We start from the raw sequence: 19,726 nt of genomic DNA, 5'->3' as shown, positions 1-19,726 counted from the left end.
TCAGTGAGAACTTTTCCACTGCAAAGGTCAGTTATCCTCATATGTATCTTGAGTAGAGTTGCAAAATTAGGTTGATTTGTGATGCTGGTCCCTTTGCTCATGACTGAAATCAAATCTAAGTAACAGAAGTGAAAAGATGAGGATTAGCCAATGCTCTGCACAAGCTCCCACAGACATGCTAAAGTTGGCTCACCAGTGATGGCTATAGTCAAATGTCAATTTCTGCAGATCTATTGAAACCACAATATTAACAACATAACTTTTTATCACATTTATTGCATGTAAAATATTTCAATACCCATCCCAGAGGTAAAGTCTCCAATAAAATACCTCAATTTCTTTCATAGAAAGCAAAGAAAGAAAGATTGGCCATGATTTGACAAAGTGACAGGTTTAAAGGAAGTCTCAAAGGAGAGGGAGCTGAAAATGTGTTGCTGGAAAAGCGCAACAGGTCAGGCAGCATCCAAGGAGTAGGAGAATCGACATTTCGGGCATGAGCCCTTCTTCAGGAAGGCTGATGCCAGAAACGTCGATTCTCCTGCTCCTTGGATGCTGCCTGACCTGCTGCGCTTTTCCAGCAACACATTTTCAGCTCTGATCTCCAGCATCTGCAGTCCTCACTTTCTCCTCAAAGGAGAGGGAGATCAGTTGTAAAATGTGTAGCTTAGTTGGTTAAAGGCATGGCTCTTAATGAAATGAAGAATACACAAGGAGCCAGATGGAGAGGAACACAATCTGGTTGAAGGTGGTGGTTAGTACAAGCACAGAAAAAGTCACAGAGATAGGGGGGGGCAAAGCTATGAAGATTTGACAACAAAAGTGTGGGAATTCAAAATGTGGGATAAAGAGTTTGCAAAAAGTTTGGTTCAGGCTGAGACAAGGGCCAGAACAGAGATGGAATCTGAAAGAGATGAGGCTTCAGGTCTTGGGCAACAAAGAGGATGGAGTAGGCAGGTTTGACTTGGTGGAAAACCAGAAGGTACTGGAACAACAAAGGCCACTTAACAATAGTCGAGTCTCTCCACATGGGTGGTGATGAAATTGGTAAGTTTCATTTCTTACTAGAAATAAGGGGAAAGGGGGATTAAGGAGTTGGTTGGCAGTGCAGGAAAGAAACCAGGGGTTATCTTTACACACTAAATGAACTTGCTTAATAGGGAAAGAAAGTTCAAACTTCCTGTCACAGCGCCAACACAACTTCTTTTTCATATTTTAGCACATGATCAGTTTGCTTTGAGTTCTGTGGAAAAACTGTAGACCAACTCTGACCTCTCCTGGCATTACAGTTCCAACAGCAGGTGCAATAGATAAATAAGAATATTCCGGAATGACAAATTCAAATAATGTTGGCCCGACAGGAGCAATTTCTCCTTTTCCAATCCTTGGCACGGAGTGAATGAATTCATTTTGGTTGGTGTGTGAGTTCTCCACATACAGAGTCACGGTAGATGTATCATTTAAAGCTGTAGCAGCAAAGTGAATCACTGAATGGGATAACTTCAGGGGAGGGAAGACACCAACAGCTTGGCAGGAAATCTTGAATTCCCTAAATAATAAAACAAAGTGTATTGGTAAAAATATTGCTTATTGAAACGTAATTATATCAAAATATCAATGATTTCTTAAACAGTAAGAATGATCCTTTGGAGATTGTATGTAATGCATTTGGTTAGCAATGATGAAAGTTTAATTTGCAACAATCATATTTTAAAAGCATCATTCAATAGCACTGTCTGATTTTCTATATTTACAGTACAAGTTTTGAGTTTGTTTAGGTAACAATGATGTAGAAAAGAGAATATTTAATACGGCCAATATAGTATTTTGTAATAGTGGAGCATTTTGTTATACTATCTTCTCTGCTATTATGGAGGTGCTGGTCCAATAATAGCTGCACCATTCAGCGTGTCTTTATCTTATTTGTGCAATACAGTATAGAAAGATAGCACTGAGATTGAGACGTCACCCCTCAGCCTCCAGGGAAATCGCACCCCCCCCCCAGCCTATTCAAAAAATGGTGTAGGCTGGTACAATTACAACATTTAATAGACATTTGGAGGAGTACATGAATAGGAAGAGTTTAGAGGGATATGGGCCAAATAAAGGCAAATGGGTCTAGATTTATTTGGGATATCTGGTCGGCACGGATGAGTTGGACCAAAGAGTCTGCACAACTCGATGATTCTGTGAATCTATGGAGTTCTTTTCAATATTAGACTGAAAAACATTGTCATTGTGACACATTTTTGGATTGATTACGAAAGAGTATTGGATTGACATGCCAGATAGACTACAACACCCTTATTTCACTCAGATTCAAGGGGAAAAGTGGTGCTGTAAGATCTCTTAATCTCTTCACAAAATGTCATGCTGCATGAGTCAACAGGTCTGGATATTCCACTCCGCCCCAACAGCCAGACTAATGCATGATCTGATTGGCTTCTGTTCAAGCTTGGTGCCCAGACCTTCAACCAAATGAGGTCATGGCGGCTAGAGACTTCCTGTCTGTCTCTGCCACATGATTGGGCCTGACCCTATGTCTCTGCATATCTAATAGGCTGGCCACCGTATGGTTATAAAGAGGATATGTGATCAAGGCACTTGATGGGAATTGCAGATCCTGCTATAGTTTCACGACAGATCCATATTCTGTAGTGAGCTACCTGAGATAGGAGCATGTTCCAAATGCTGGTACTTCCAAATTAATCTGTTGGACTATAAACTGGTGTTGTGTGATTTTTAACTTAATCTCACTGAAGACAAATTTCACTCCATTAGCTGAAAATTAGCTGACATGCTACAAACCCTAAGCATCATGCTCGTCCCCACCCTTTTCTTGACGTGGGATGGGGAATGGTAGGATCATCCACCTGTGCAAGTTTCTGGTAATCAATTTAGGACCTTAAAACATTTATTCAGGAGAATTATCCCAGTGATGCAAGCACTCAAGGACACCTACCTGGAGGTAACCTCCCAGTGTTGAAAAATGTGGTGCTGGAAAAACACAGCAGGCCAGGCAACATCCGAGGAGCAGGAGATTCTCTTGCTCCTCGGATGCTGGCGGGCTGCTGTGTTTTTCCAGCACCACATTTTTCAACTCTGGTACTCCAGCATCTGCAGTCCTCACTTTCTCCTAGTAACCTCCCAGTGGCAGGCCAGGAAGCCAGCTCTCCAGGTAAACGTTTAGCCACTCCTGTCCCCTATCCCTCTCCTCTACCCCAATGTCTGAACAGCATTTTGCCAATGTGTAGGTTGCACTGGATTTGTAATTGTAGAGAAGCTTGCTAAAAGAAAGAAGGCTTTTCTATTCAGCTCTCCTGTTTCTGGAAAACTCCTTGTTGTGAAATGAGCATGAAATGTGGCTATTTTAACAAAGAGTGTCCTGAAGAATGATCGATTCTGTAGCTTCCAAGTGAGCTGCATTTGCAAAGGTTCCAGAGATATCTGCCTATGTTGATAAAACCCATATACCCCTAAAGGCCAGACTGACAATGGTCTGACCATTCCACACCTTGTCCTTTGTTGCTTTCAAAAACAGATTTAGGAACAGCCAATGACAATGCCCACAAAAACCATTAGGAGATCTGCATACTTTAAAGGCTATGTATATATTGCATGTACAGATACTGATGGAAGTGGAATTGAGAAAGGATACATTCTGTTTCGTTAATGAAAATTAGAATATCTTTGTGACCATTTACTTGGTAATGTGCATAATTACAAATGTCGATGCATGTAATTTTATTGTTCTGAAAGTAGAATGTTTGGAGAAATTAGATTGTGACTTTAGTATTTTGGCTGGCTTGCTGTGAGCAAGATTTGAGAAGATCTGTAGCTCAGGTTGAGGTTCTGGATGTAAGTTTGCTCGCTGAACTGGAAGGTTTGTTTTCAGACGTTTCGTCACCATTCTAGGTAACATCATCAGTGAGCCTCCAGTGAAGCACTGGTGGTATGGTCTGCTTTTTATTTATGTGTTTAGGTTTCCTTGAGTTGGTGATGTCATTTCCTGTGGTGATGTAATTTCCTGTTATTTTTCTCAGGGGGGTGATAAATGGGATCCAAGTCAATGTATTTGTTGGTGGAGTTCCAGTGGGAGTGCCATGCTTCAAGGAATTCTCGCGCGTGTCTCGGTTTGGCTTGTCCTAGATGGATGTGTTGTCCCAGCTGAAGTGGCTTGCAGTGGTTATACAGTCATAGAGTTGAACAGCAGGGAAACAGACCCTTCAGTCCAACCATCACCTCTGTTATAAGTGTCTCAGGGGGCAAGTTGTGGCAACTATTAAACATACATTACTTGAAATAGTAACATTTTAGGACAGTGGTTTAGAATGGTGGTGTGTACCAATTTCTACTACATTTGATCACCCATAACACTTAGCATTGTGAAAAATAACTATTTCAATTTCCAACAATGAACATCAACATTGTATGTTGCTAGATCATTGTATGTGGCCAGATATAGAGTAAAACTGCCTCAGTAATGCACTTAACTATAAACAGGTTAATGCTGCCAACTTCTGCCCACAAGACTAAGACTGCCTTACCTAATTTCAGTGAGGATTTTTTCAATCAGTATCATTGTGTACTGAATTTTAATTGAGTCATTTGCAACGCATTAGTGACCTATCTGTTTTGGCAGAAAGCAGAGGATTTGAGCTGTTGATACAGAAACTGGTAGTGCCATGTAATGTTATAATATCTAACCTTCTCCTTGAGTTCTGACAACACAATTGTCTATCTCAAGTCTTAATGAAGTCATTTGGAGGAACCTGCCATAATACAGCAAATTTCCAGAAGGAAAAATGCATCAAAGCTTCTCTTGAACAGCATAGGCAATCACCTCAGAGTTGGTAAAGAATAATAAAAATGATGCCTACTCTCTCGTAGTTATCAAATGATGACCTGAAAAATCACTTACAAAATTAAGATGGGAACAAGGTTTTTTCTTGTTTTATAAATTCTCTAGTTCCAAACAAAAATTACTACATTCAGCACAAGCTTAAATCCAAGTGATATTAGGGAAACCATCACATTTTTTCAAATTTATCAGAATTATAAATTGAATATTGAAATTAAGCAAAGGTTTTTTAAAGCAATTCTGATGCTGGCCACAATTTTAATGGTTTGATTTTGATTATGTTTTGAAGACCTGGGATGGTATACGCCCAGCTCCTGAACAATGTGGACAATGGTGTGTCACGAGGGAACATATCAGAAAATCAGAGAAATGAGATTTGCAACATTGAGAAAAATTTGTCTAATTCTGCAACTAAATTTTGAATGGTGAGATGAGAATCTCGCTACTGACAGGCAAGAGGCCTATTTCCATGTCTTTTTGTACTATTATTACCCCATCTCACCACATTGATGTAGTTTCCTTTTTGCCACACACCAGCTGGTGACAATTCCTGGTGTTATAGTCAGTGGTTACCTGGAATGTCCAGTTTGTCATATGCTCCTCTGGGCCCCAATCTTGGGCAATATTTTTGGCAAAATTCAGCCATGGAATGAATTTGGCTCAAACCAATTTTCTTCAATCTTGACTGCAATACAGTGGCATCATCTGGTTCTTCATAGTAAGATACTGAGTCAAAGCTTTCACCTAATTCTTCATATTTTGGATTATGACTTTGGTTTTAAATAATAGTTTTAAAAAATTATTTCAAACAGAATCTACAGAATTGCATCATTTTTTAAGAACAAATAGCTTCTGTGAAAATAATCTGATCAATCAAATTAAAAATAAGTGAATTCTTCAAAAATGTCAACATTTCAAAGTGTGGGGAAAGCCAAGAACAAAATAAGAAAAGTGAACAATTACGAAAATGATTTGACAAGGTGGATGGGAGAATCTGATAGACAATTCTTTTTAGACTGGGCGCTTGTTGGTGTTGATTATTTAAAAGTTCTCCACTGTTAGACCATAAAACATAGGAGCAGAAATTAGGCCATTCAGCCCATCGAGTTTACTCTGCTATTCAATCATGGCTAATAAATTTCTCAACTCCATTCTCTTGCTTTCTCCCATAACCCTTGATCCCCTTTACAATCAAGAACCTATGACTATCTTAAATATACTCAATGGCCTGGCCTCCACAGCCTTCTGTGGCAGTGAATTCCATAGATTCACTACTCTCTGGCTGAAGAAGTTTCTCCTTATCTCCATTCTAAGTGGTCTTCCCTTTACTCTAAGTCTGTGCCCTCGGGTCCTAGTCTCTCCTACCAATGGAAACATCTTCCCAACATTCACACTGTCCAGGCCATTCAGTATTCTTTATGTTTTAATGAGATCCCTTTTAAACTCCATCAAGTATATACCGAGAGTCCTCAAAAGTTCCTCATATATTAAGCTGTCCATTCCTGGAACCATTCTCGTGAATCTCCTCTGAACACGCTTCAGGCCAGTACATCCTTCCTGAGATATGGGGTCCAAAACTGCGCTCAATTCTTCAAATGTAGTCTGACTGGAGCCTTATACACACTCAGAAGTACACCCTTGCTTTTACATTCAAGTCCTCTCAAAATAAATGCCATCATTGCATTTGCCTTCCTAACTACTGACTCATCCTACAAGTTTACCTTGAGAGAATCCTGGATTCAAATTCCCAAGTCTCTTTGCACTTCTGTCTTCTGAATTTTCTCCCCATTGAGAAAATAGTCCATGCCTCTATTCTTCCTACCAAGGTGCATGACCTCACATTTCCCCACGTTGTACTCCATCTGCCACTTTTGCCCACTCTCTTAACCTGTCCAAATTTTTCTGCAGCCTCCCTCCTTCTCAATGCTACCCATCCCTCTACCTATCTTTGTATCATCTGCAATCTTAGCCAGAATGCCCTCAGTTCCTTCATTTAGATCATTAACGTATAAAGTGAAAGGTTGTGAGCCCAACACTAAGTCTTGCAGAACATCACTTGTGACCGGCAGCCATTCCGAGAAGGACCCTTTTATCCCCACTCTCTGCTTTCTGCCAAACAGCCAAGCTTCTATCCATCCTAGCACCTTGCGTCTAACACCATGGGTCCTTAGATTACTCAGTGGCACCTTGTCAAAGGCCTTCTTGAAGTCCAGATAGATAACATCCATTGGTTCTTCTTGGTCTAATCTGCTCATTACTTCCTCAAAGATTTCTTGCAGATTTGTCAGGTATGATCTGCCTTGATGAAACCATGCTGATTCTGCTCTATTTTACCAGACACTTCCAAGTATTTAGAAATCTTAACCTTCACGATGGATTCCAGGATCTTATTCACGACCAAGGTTAGGCTAATTGGTCTGTAATTTTCCATCTTCTGCCTTATTCCCTTTTTAAACAGGGGTGTTACATTAGCGATTTTCCAGTCCTCTGGCACCCTCTCTGATTCTAGAGATTCCTGAATGATTACCACTAATGTCTTCACTATTTCTTTAGCTATCTCTCTTAGACCTCTGAGGTGTAGACCATGTGGTCCAGGTGATTTATCCATTTTCAGGCCATTCTGTTTTTCTAGCACCTTCTTCTTGGTGATGACCATCATTCTCAGCTCTTACCCCTCACTCTCTTGAAATTTTGGGAAATTACTTGTGTCTCCCGCTTGCAGACTGACGCAAAGTAATTATTCAGTTCCTCAGCCATTTCTTTGTTTCCTACCACTGACTCTCCAGCGTCATTTTCCAGTAGTCCAATGTCTACTTTTGCCCTTTATATATCTAAAAAAGCTCTTACAGTATTCTTTTGTATTACTAACTACCTTACCCTCATATTTAATCTTCTCCCTCCTTTGTTTTGCCCTCGGTTGGTCTTTGTAAGCTTCCCAATCCTCTGGTTTCCCACTGTCCTTCGTTACTTTATATGCTTTCTCTGACTTCCCTAGTCAGCCATGGTTGTCTCATCCTCCTTGTACCATGCCCCTTTTTAATCGGGATGAATCTCTGCTGTGTCTCCTGAATTACTTTCAGAAACTCCTGCCATTGCTGTTCTATTGTCTTTCCTGCTAGGCTCCTCTCCTAGTCAATTCTACCCAGCTCCTCCCTCATGCCTTTGTAGTTGCCTTTATGCAGCTGTAATACCATTACCTCTGATTCTATCCTCTCCTTCTCAAATTGCAGAATAAATTGATCAGGTTGGATCACTGCTTCTAAAGGGTTCCTTCACTTTAAGCTCTCTTATCAAGTCTGCCTCACTGCACAATACTAAATCCAGTATTGCCTGTCCCCAGTGGGCTCCATCACAATCTGCTCCAAAAAAACATTTCATAGACATTCTACAAATTCCTTTTCTTGTAGCCATTACTAACCTGATTTTCCAAGTCCACCTGCATATTGAAATCCCCCGTGATCACTGTAACTTTGCCTTTCCTAAACATCTTTTCAATCTCCTGATGTATCTTGTGCCCCAGCTCCTGTCTACTGTTTGGAGGGCTATACATGACTCCAACTATGGATTTTTTACCTTTGCGGTTCCTTAATTCTACCCACACAGATTCTACACCATCTGACCCTACTTTGCTTCTTATTATTTATTTAATTTAATTTCTTACTAATAGGGCAACCCCACCCCCTCTACCCACATGCCTATCTTTCTGATAGGATGTATATCCTTTAATATTGAGCTCCCAATCCTGATCCCCTTGCAGACACATCTCTGTTATGCCCACCACATCATACCTGCCAATTTTGATCTGTGCCACAAGCTCATTTACCTTATTCCTTATAGTAAATGTATTCAGATATATTCAATTTTGTTTTATTTTTAATAAGTCTCGCAACCAACTCATTTCTGAAAAGATTATTACATTCAGGGCAGCACGGTTAGCATTACTGCCTCACAGCGTTAGGTACCCAGGTTTGATGCCACTCTCGGGCAACTTAATGATTTGCTGGCAGCCTCTGCTCCTGAATTAATTGGTTCAAAATTCTATTCTGAGACTGGAGAAATGCACAATTATTAAAAATGACTCTTCACCACTGCTGACAACTTCCAGATGTTGCTTTGCTCATGGGAAAGATGATCATAACTCATTTACGCCCATCATTCTCATGGGTTATCTATTTTCTTTACTAGTGAAATATCTGTCAAGATAATATTTCCATTTATAGCAGAGGAAACAGACCCTTTGATCCAACCAGTCCATACCGACCATAATCCCAAACTAAACTCGTCCCACCTTTCCGTGCTTGGCCCAAATCCTTCCAAACATTTCTTATTCATGCACTTAACCAAGTGTCTTTTAAACATACCCACATCCACGACTTCCTCTGGAAGTTCATTCCACACACGAACCACTTTGTGTAAAAAAAATTGCCCCCATGACTTTTTAAAATCTTTCTCCTTAAAAATATGCCTCCTAGTCTTTAAAACCCCCACCTTAGGGAAAAAATACTTGCCATTTCGTTATCTATACTCTGTATGATTTTATTAACCTCTATAAAGTGACCTATCAATCTCCTAAGCTTCTGTGAAAAACTCCTAGCTTATCCCACCTTATAGCGCAAACCCTCCATTCCCGACAACATCTTGGCAAATCTCTTCAGAACCCTCTTTGACCTAATAAGATCATTCCTATAACAGCATGACCAGAAGGGCTCACAGTACTCCAAAAGAGTTCTCATCATTGTCCTGTACAATCTCAACATGACATCCCAACTTCTATATTCAACGTATATTTCATATAATTTATATATGTGTGTATATATTTTATATATATATATATATATATATATATATGAAGGTCACAGTTTGATGAAAGAAAGACATGCCACAGTTGAATGTTTTAAATCCTTTGAGAAATAAAACAGCAACATGGCACCAAATCAAAGATAACATTTACATTTAGCTGTGTCCCCTCTACATTCACACTTGGTTATTAATAAACTACAAAAGGAAGAAAAGCAAAAATTTATTTTTTCACACATAGAAGAAAGTCCAAAGCTGGAAACAGATAGATGTATTTTCGTAAGTCTAATAACTTGTGCACCACAGGAAACAATGAACATTTGATTTCTAAGCAATAACTATTCTTATGCTGAATATTATTAAGGTGGAGAGGGTTCAGAAGAGATTTCCCAGGATGTTATCGGGTATGGAAGGTTTGAATTATAAAGAGAGGCTGGATAGGCTGGGACCTTTTTCACTGGAGGATAGGAGGTTGAGGGGCGTCCTTATACAGATTTATAAGATAATGAATTGTATGGATAGACTTAACGGCAGTTGTCTTTTCTCTAAGATGTGGGATTTCAAGACTAAGGGGCACATTTTCTGGTGAGAGGAAGGAGGGGCAAATTTTTTAAACACAGAGTGATTCATGTATGGAATGAACTTTGAGGAAGTGATGGGTGTGGCTACATTTACAACGTTTAAAAAACCTTGGATAACTAGATGAATAGAAAAGGTTTGACAGCATATAGCCCTGGAACAGGCAGGTAGGACTAGTTTAGTTTGAAATTATGTTTGGCATGGACTGGTTGGACTGAAGGTTTGGTTTCCGCGCTGTATTTACTCTATGACTCTGTTCTGAATACTTATACATCAAGAATAAATTCCTAGCTGTTCTGATGGCTCGGTTATAAAGTCTGTCTCCGAATCATATATAGACTAAGATGGTCCCAGTTTGTTCCCTGTTTGCTATCAAATTAATAAATTTTAGCAATGCTGTAAGTGAAGATGGTACATTGATTTACCCTGATTTCTAGACCAGTAATGCCTTGTTTTAAAACTGTCATCTTTGTATATAGAACATTACAGTGCAGTACAGGCCCTCGATGTTGTGCCAACCTGTCATACCAATCTGAAGCCCATCTAACCTACACTATTCCATGTACGTCCATATGCTTGTCCAATGACGACTTAAATGTACTTAAAGTTGGCGAATCTACTACCGTTGCAGGCAAAGCATTCCATACCCTTACTACTCTCTGAGTAAAGAAACTACCTCTAACATCTGTCCTATATCTATCACCACTCAATTTAAAGCTATGCCCCCTCGTGTTCGCCGTCACCATTCTTGGAAAAAGGCTCTCCCTGTCCACCCTATCTAACCCTCTGATTATCTTATATGTCTCTATTAAGTCACCTCTCAACCTTCTTCTCTCTAACGAAAACAGCCTCAAGTCCCTCAGCCTTTCCTCGTAAGATTAGATTAGATTAGATTACAGTGTGGAAACAGGCCCTTCGGCCCAACAAGTCCACACCGACCCGCCGAAGCGAAACCCACCCATACCCCTACATTTACCCCTTACCTAACACTACAGGCAATTTAGTATAGCCAATTCACCTGACCCTGCACATCTTTGGATCGTGGGAGGAAACCGGAGCACCCGGAGGAAACCCACACAGACACGGGGAGAACGTGCAAACTCCACACAGTCAGTCGCCTGAGGCGGGAATTGAACCCGGGTCTCTGGCGCTGTGAGGCAGCAGTGCTAACCACCATACCAGGCAACATCCTAGTAAATCTCCTCTGCACCCTTTCCAAAGTTTCCACATCCATCTTATAATGCGGTGACCAGAACTGTACACAATACTCCAAGTGCGGCCGCACGAGAGTTTTGTACAGGTGTAGCATAACCTCATGGTTCCGGAACTCGATCCCTCTATTAATAAAAGCTAAAACACTGTATGCCTTCTTAACAACCCTGTCAACCCTGAAAGTTTCAAGGATCTGCGTACCTGGACACCGAGACCTCTCTGCTCATCTACACTACCAAGAATCTTACCATTAGCCCAGTACTTTGCATTTCGGTTACTCCAACCAAAGTGAATCACCTCACACTTGTCCGCATTAAACTCCATTTGCCACCTCTCAGCCCAGCTCTGCAGCTTATCTATGTCTCTCTGTAAGCTACAACATCCTTCATCACTATCCACAACTCCACCGACCTTAGTGTCGTCTGCAAATTTACTAACCCACCCTTCTATGCCCTCATCCAGATCGTTTATAAAAATGACGAACAGCAGTGGACCCAACACTGACCCTTGCGGTACACCACTGGTAACTGGACTCCAGGATGAACATTTCCCATCAACCACCACCCTTTGTCTTCTTTCAGCAAACCAATTACTGATCCAAACTGCTATATTAGATTAGATTACTTACAGTGTGGAAACAGGCCCTTCGGCCCAACAAGTCCACACCGCCCCGCCGAAGCGCAACCCACCCATACCTCTACATTTACCCCTTACCTAACACTACGGGCAATTTAGCATTGCCAATTCACCTGACCTGCACATTTTTGGACTGTGGGAGGAAACCGGAGCACCCAGAGGAAACCCACGCAGACATGGGGAGAACGTGCAAACTCCACACAGTCAGTCGCCTGAGGCGGGAATTGAACCCAGGTCTCTGGCACTGTGAGGCAGCAGTGCTAACCACTGTGCCACCGTGCCGCCCAATACCTCCCACAATCCCTTTCCTCAGTTTCAAATCTCACCATGATCGTACTCCTTTTGTTTTTATATTACCTAAACTGCAAATCCTTGTTTTTAATCTCAAATTTCTAGCATATAAAAACAAAAATCGGGGGGAGGGCAAAGTTAAAAATCGCACAACACCAGGTTATAGTCCATCAGGTTTAATTAGAAGCACTAGCTTTCGGAGTGCCGCTCCTTCATCACTCCGCTTCTTCATCAGGTGTTTGTCTAGGTGATTGTTCACCTGATGAAGGAGCGACACTCCGAAAGCTAGTGCTTCCAATTAAACCTGATGGACTATAACCTGGTGATGGGTGATTTTTAACTTTGTACACCCGAGTCCAACACTGGCATCTCCAAATCAGGAGGGAGAGAAATGTGAAAACTTTGGCAAAACCACATTTATTATTCCTGCCTTTCTGCTCTGCTTTCCTCTTGGATTGTAAGTGTCCTTGTGGTGATGATACTCCCAGAGCGATGCTCGGTAAGGAAATGAGCTTTATCATTTTAGCACTGAATTACTACCTCATTGGGATAATGCTGACATTATCCATATTGGAAAGTTTGTCGGAAATACACATTTATATTTACAAATGCGTGAACATTAAGACATGGAATTATTTGGACATTTTCTCAAATAAATAGGATCATGTAATTTCTTGTAATTGTGTTCAGAAGTATGTGGGCTGTTATTTGATAATTACTGACATTAAAAGTTTAATGTATGCTGTAAGCCACTTGCTGTGTTTTGGGAAGTCAAATGATTTTGAAAAGGCAGCTAGGCAAAAGGCAAGCAGATAAGAAATGGGGTTTACGGGGGGGGGGGGGGGAGTGGGATTAAAGTACTGGTAAAAGGCATGGCTTTGAAAGGACAAGGTGTCTATACAACTGTTTCTGGCCTCAGAATTCTGTTTTGCAACCCAGACATTAGTGTGAGTAGAGGAATTACTCCGTAGCTGTAAACTTTCTTGAATTCTTGCTTCTTAAAGGAGCCCCTGGGTACCTGGTAGAGTTTCCAAATGCCAGTCCTTCCATTTATCAAGTGAATCCTTAAGTGGTGGACTGTGACCAATTCTTGACAACACAAATTTAAGTTGATTGGAATCGGAACTGGACCTTTATCAGCAATCTTCAGCTGTCAGCAATTCAGCTTTGTCAACGGGAAATTTCAGCAGACTTAAGAAGTTATCAAAATTTGAATTTTGTTTTCAGACTTTATCTCATGGGCTTTGGTTTTTCATCCTTTTACTTTTTTAAAAAAAAGCACAACTTATCATCTCCGCAGAGACTTACCTTTTTGTGTTGTTTGAGTGTGTCTGGGTTAAGGATTAATGGGATACCCACTTAAATTCTGGACCATAGCCTAGGTGTTAATCAATAGTTGGCAATTGCTTTAAGAATGAGTTTTGTCCATAATAAACACATTCGTTTTGAATTAATTAAATAAGCCCAGTCAACATTTCTTTTTGTCTGGTAGGAAATACAAATGAGTGGAATGGGACATTTTGGTGATTAAACCAACGCAGTAACACTCATGGTGAAACTGGTGAAGTCATGGGTCTTGAGTATAAGGGTTCCTCCTGCTACAGTCTTACAGAAAACACCAACAGCCCAATCACCATTTGTTATTGGCCACTGTTCTTAGCAAGTAACACTGAAGATAAAAAAAATGAGTATTTTGTCCATTCCCTGATATTCTCTTTCCTCTTTGTGGTACTTTAGGATTAAAATAAGATGTTTTTCAAAATAAGTAAGAACTGTGCATTCATTAAGATAGAATTGGGTTTTGAGTATAAGGTAACTCCAAGGCTGCTTGGTGAAAGGTGAGGCAGAATATGCTAATGCTGTTTAAATATAATCATTAGTACTGTTGCTTCATCACAAAGCTGTCCTAATTGTTTTGTACATAATTATCATACCATTAAATCTGGCAGATTATTAGATTGTCATCTTCCTTGCCAGATTTAGGCTCTGGAAACTTCTGCTTTTGAACTTTACCTAAGTAAGAACTAAATTTATTATTAAAATAAACCTTTTGATTTCCTCTCTCTCAACCTTATCTTCAAAGTGAAAACATTTCTGAGGGAAGAGGAACTGACTTTTTCTTCTGTAAAAGAAGCACGAGGTGATGACTGCTTTCTTGCTACAATTTATTAGTTACTTCTAATATATCTACGGTCTATCGTGAGAGTTTATTTTACAGTATTTCAAGGTTTGTCAGTTTGTGAACAGGCTGAAGTGTCGTACATTAATTACAGTAACAAGTATTTCAGTTTGATCCTTAGGAAATGCCACATTAGCGGATATTATGTCTCCAAGATTAAATGGAAACACTAAAAGAAACTTTACTTTATAAACCTGAGCAAAATAAACATAAGCAATAATAAGCTTACCCCAAACACCAATCAGATCATAAGAGATAGGAGCAGGAGTAGACCAGTCAGTCCACTGAACATGCTCTGCCATTTAATAAGATTATGGCTAATCAGATTGAGGCTTTAATGCCACTTTTTTGCCTGTTCCCTAAATCCTTGACTCTCTTGTCATGACAATTCTGTGTCGGTCCCTAATGTATTCACATTGAAATCTTCAGTCATGACAGAGTTGACTAAAGACAACAAAATCATTTACAATTTGGACAAACACAAATAATTAGGAATCTACCACCACTAGCATGATTGTAAAGGCATGATTGTTTCAGAGTGTTACAAGGGGACATAAATTTAAGGTGAAGGATGGAAGGTATGGGAGGGATGTCAGGGGTAGGTTCTTTACCCAGAGAGTGGTGGGGGCATGGAATGCGCTGCCTGTGGGAGTGGCAGAGTCAGAATCATTGGCGACCTTTAAGTGGCAATTGGATAGGTACATGGATGGGTGCTTAAGCTAGGACAAATATTCGGCACAACATCGTGGGCAGAAGGGCCTGTTCTGTGCTGTATTGTTCTATGTTCAATGTTCATACTATAGATCTTAGGGGCTCTAATGGATTATACGGCATAAAGTATCTCAAGAATTCCAAAAACAAAATTAATCCTAGTTAGAAGCAGATACTCCACATAAACTTTGATTACCTGTTAATCTCAGACTTGCAAATTAACTCAAAGGTGTATTCTTTGGCTTCTTTGGCTTTGACTATGATATCAATATTCAGAGTTTCCAGAGGTAAAAGTACACCAAACCCATCATTAGGTTGCACTTCTACATACTGTAAAAAACAGAAGAAGTGACAAGAAAACAAAAACTAGAAACACAAACAGAAATTGCTGGAAAAGCTGAGCAGCATCTGTGGAGAAAAATCAGAGTTAGCATTTAGGGTCAAGTAAACTAGCTTTGAGCTTTACTGTGTCAAATTTTACATTCAGGATTATGAGCTGAGAACTGCATAATAGGACACGTTTAAGTACAATGATAAAAGTGTAGTGATCGGAACCAGCTGGATCTTGTTGACTATGAGATAATTGATTGAGGTTGTTAACCTGCGTCAATCAGGAAAGCCCTGGCTGACCAGTATAACTCAGAGATGATGGAGAACACGGTGTCAACCATTACTCTTGGCCTCTTTAGGCAGAGGTGGGCACCATGGGGAATGCAGTGCTTTATTTTCCCCTCCAATTCTATTTTCATTTAGTCCCTACCCTCCCCTTCATCTTTTTCACGTAAGCATTGCTCGCTCTGGGCTTTGCTTGGTTCATTGGCCGCACAGGTATCTTTTCTGGTGGTGGAACGTTAATAAAGTTATTTTCACTTGGTGTTTTTCACTGTATCTTGCACCTGCACACACACAACACAAGTGCTGAGGAATATGAGCACTACTACTTTATGGTAGTAGTGTGGGGGGGAAACAAAAAAAACTAACCAGAAAAAGAAAGCTAAAAAATAAATATAACCAGGAGATTTAGAATCTCCTTAGTTCAGGGACTGACACCAAGCTGGCTGGCCACAGCCAGCATACTATGGGGAAAAGTTTTCTTGCCTGGAGACATTACCTTCCTTTGTTTGTTTTTGTTTTGTTTCTTTGGCATGTGTTCAGCTGCATTACTCACTACCTCCACCACTACTACTGCTGCTGCCTGAACCTACTTAAAAAAAAAAGAGGTGATTTAGAAACTCCTCAGTTCAGGGACTGACTCCGAACTGGCTGGCTACAGCCAGTGTACTATGCACATGTAAATAAAGGGTGACTTGGCGAGGAGATACCAGCCTCTGTGCAATTATTTCAAAAAGTAATATTTTTCACCTCCGCATCACTAATGTAATCTGAATTTTTGAAGTTCTGTAATTCGTAGCTCAAGTACTAAAAGATAAGCATATGCAACTCTCGTGTGAGGTACTACGTTAATGATCGCTAAAATATGATCCCAGTTATGAGAATACTGGACAATTTATTTGTTAGGATCTGGCTTGATAGGCCATAATCACTTAAAAAAAACAGATTATGTGGAGAACTGAGGGTAAGAAAATAAATGGCAGAACTCCAGGATTTAATGGAAATACCAAAGGATCCTTTACCTTACAAATATGAACAAAATAAATATAGTAATGATGACTAATTAGGTACAAAGAGCAAGGCAGATAATGGGCTGAACTTTCCCAGCTGAATGATGTGGACAATGGCAGGAAAGAAAGGAAATAATGGTAAGAATGAAAAAAGTGAAATTCTCAATATTTCAGGCAGTACAGGAGCCAACTGTGGTTATTTGTCTCTGAATCAAGTTTGTTGTTTTGGTTACTATTCAGGGGGCGGGGTCGATGGCCTCTCAGTGGAAAGAAACAAAAGCTGCCAGATCAGCGGCACCACAACTGCCTCTGCTGTACAGCAGCGAGGGTGGAGGTGTACGTGAGCAGTAGTGTTAGAGACTCTATAGTTGTGGCTGTATATAGATGGACATTTCTGTAGCTGCAGGATGGTGTGTTGCCTCCTTGGTGCCAGGATCAAGGATGTCTCTGAGCAGACACAGGACGCTCTGAAAGGGGAGGGTGAGCAGCTGCAGGTCATGGTGCATACTGATATTAACGACAAAGGCAGGGAGAGAGATCAGGTCCTGCAAAGGGAATTTAGGGAGTTAGATAGAAAGTTGAAAAGCTGGATGTATAGGTTGTATTCTTAGAATTATTCCCAAAGTGACAAAGATGATGGATGAGGGCAGAGCAGTGGATGTTGTCTACATGAATTTTATCAAAATATCTGACAAGGCCCCTCATAGTATACTGGTCCAGAAGATTAAGTTACATGGGATCAACGGTGAGTTGGTAAGTTGGATACAAAATTGGTTGGGTCATAGAAGACAGAGGCAAATTGGAGGGGTGTTTTTCTAACTGGAGGTCTGTGACCAGTGGTTTTCTGCAAGGGTCAGGGTTTGGACCTCTGTTGTTTGTAACATATATAAATGATTTGGATGAAAATGTAAGTGATCTGATTAGTAAGCTTGCAGACGACACTGAAATTGATGGAGTTGTGGATCATGACAGAGTTTATTAAAGGCCATAACAGGAAAGTTGGAAAGTTGGACGAAGAAATGGCAGATGGAGTTTAATTTGGACAAGTGTGACATGATGGATTTTGGAACCCTTTTGGATTACTACATCCACATCATCCCCTGACAAAGAATTCATTTAAAATTCTTCCCATTTCCTCTGCATCTTCACAGATGGATCATGGATATGGCAGATTGTTGAAATCTTTTTTCCGGGGGGAAATGTGTAAAATACTAGAGGCTAGGTTTAATGTGAGAGGGGGAGAAGTTGAAGGGAAATGTGCAATGCAGAGTTTTTACACAGAGGATGGTATGTACCTGGAACACACTGCCAGGGGAGTGGTAGAAGCAGATACGATAGCAACTTTTAGGAGGTATTTAGACAAAAACATAAACAGTCAGGGAATAGAGCATTACGTGCCAGGAGTAGGCAGTTGGGATTGATTTAGAATGGCATCACCATTGGCACAGACATGTGTTCCTGTGCTGTACTGTTTATGGTGTTTCTGCTTTTTTCTCCAAGCATCCATATTGTGCAACACCTCAACACTTCATGGCACGGCCCATGGACAGTAAACACCTGCACCCTTCATTCATGATGGTTGGCATTAGCTTCATCACATTAGTATGGTCCAATGCAGTTCAGCACCTTACTACTGTACTTTGGAGCTGAACTGACGAGCTACATTGGAATAGTACTATCATTGCTTAGCACACAAGAACAGGCAGCCAACTCATGATCACAGCTGGGTGCATCTTGTAGCTGTTAACTTGCTGTTTTTAAATTCACTCACCCTCTGCTTACTTGGATGCCCAAAGCATCCCTGCTTTGCCTTGTATCTCCTTTTAGAACAGACAGAAAGCTAGGTAGCTTGCACTGTTTAGGCAAAAGTGAGGACTGCAGATGCTGGAAACCAGAGTCTAATTAGAGTGGTGCTAGAAAAGCACGGGTCAGGTAGCATCCGAGGAGCAGGAAAATCAACGTTTCGGGCAAAAGCCCTTCATCTGGAATGGAGGCAGGGAGCGTCCAGGGTGGAGAGATAAGTGGAGGTCGGGGCTGGGGAGAAGGTAGCAAAAAGTACAATAGGTTAATGAGGTGGGGATGGAGGTGATAGGTCAGAGAGGATGGTAGGGGACTGTAGCAAAGAGTACAATAGGTGAATGGGGGTGGGGATGGAGGTGATAGGTCAGAGGGGAGGGTGGAGTGGATAGGTGGGGAGGGAGATTGGCAGGTAGGACAGGTCATGAGGACAGTGCTGAGCTGGAAGGTTGGAACTGGGGCAAAGTGGGGGGAGGGGAAATGAGGAAACTGGTGAAGTCCAGCTTGAACTGTTTGCCAGCATGAACAGTCAAGACGATGGGCATATTGTTGACTGGCACTGTGCTATGTCAGTATCACAATCACAGCATTTGGGAGCAACTTACATGGCAAACACAGTGCAAGTGGGACTAGGTCAGATTGGGATGTCTGGCCAGTGACTGCAGGGTCTGTTTCTGTGTTGTATAATTCTATTACTATGACTCAATGTGCTTCAACCAAATGGCCATATCTGAAAGTCTGAGGGGAGTAATTCTTAGTCCAGTTCAGGGCACTATGGTCAGTCAGGGGTCTGGTCCTTTGTCTGTTAGGAAGGTGGTTTTGTGTCTGAACGAACAAGTATTAAGTGCAGAGAGCAGGGCAGGTTAGCAGTTTGGGAGGATGGTGTGGGTTAAGAACCATTGAGAAAGGATGCGGCATGAAATAGGGAGATTGGTGGACTATGGGCCTTGCTGGGAGAAATGGCAAAGTTAGAGTGGTGTGAGGTAGCAGAGAGAAGATCTTAAGAAGATCAGAGAGAAGTATTCACCTTGTGGAGTGTAGAAG

The 19,726-nt window shown here is 40.9% G+C and overlaps 1 protein-coding gene across 3 annotated transcripts in view; it reads right to left on the bottom strand.

The window, feature by feature from the left end:
* The window catches only part of cfap74 (cilia and flagella associated protein 74), a 219,223-nt gene that overhangs the window by 45,681 nt on the left and 153,816 nt on the right, over positions 1–19,726 (bottom strand). For all 3 annotated transcript variants that reach the window (XM_043676311.2, XM_043676312.2, XM_087980219.1), the window contains 2 exons: positions 15,460–15,593; positions 1,270–1,546 (listed from right to left, as the gene is read on the bottom strand). In XM_043676311.2, the coding sequence (XP_043532246.2) occupies positions 1,270–1,546; positions 15,460–15,593 (411 nt within the window). The remainder of the gene's footprint in view (positions 1–1,269; positions 1,547–15,459; positions 15,594–19,726) is intronic.

This window comes from Chiloscyllium plagiosum, unplaced genomic scaffold (genome assembly GCF_037043375.1).
Source record: "Chiloscyllium plagiosum isolate Xiang-an unplaced genomic scaffold, Cpla_swu_hap1 HiC_scaffold_37, whole genome shotgun sequence".
Classification (NCBI taxonomy): domain Eukaryota; kingdom Metazoa; phylum Chordata; class Chondrichthyes; order Orectolobiformes; family Hemiscylliidae; genus Chiloscyllium; species Chiloscyllium plagiosum.
The sequence above is the reverse complement of the archived record's forward strand: the minus strand, read 5'-3'. Positions and strand labels throughout refer to the sequence as shown.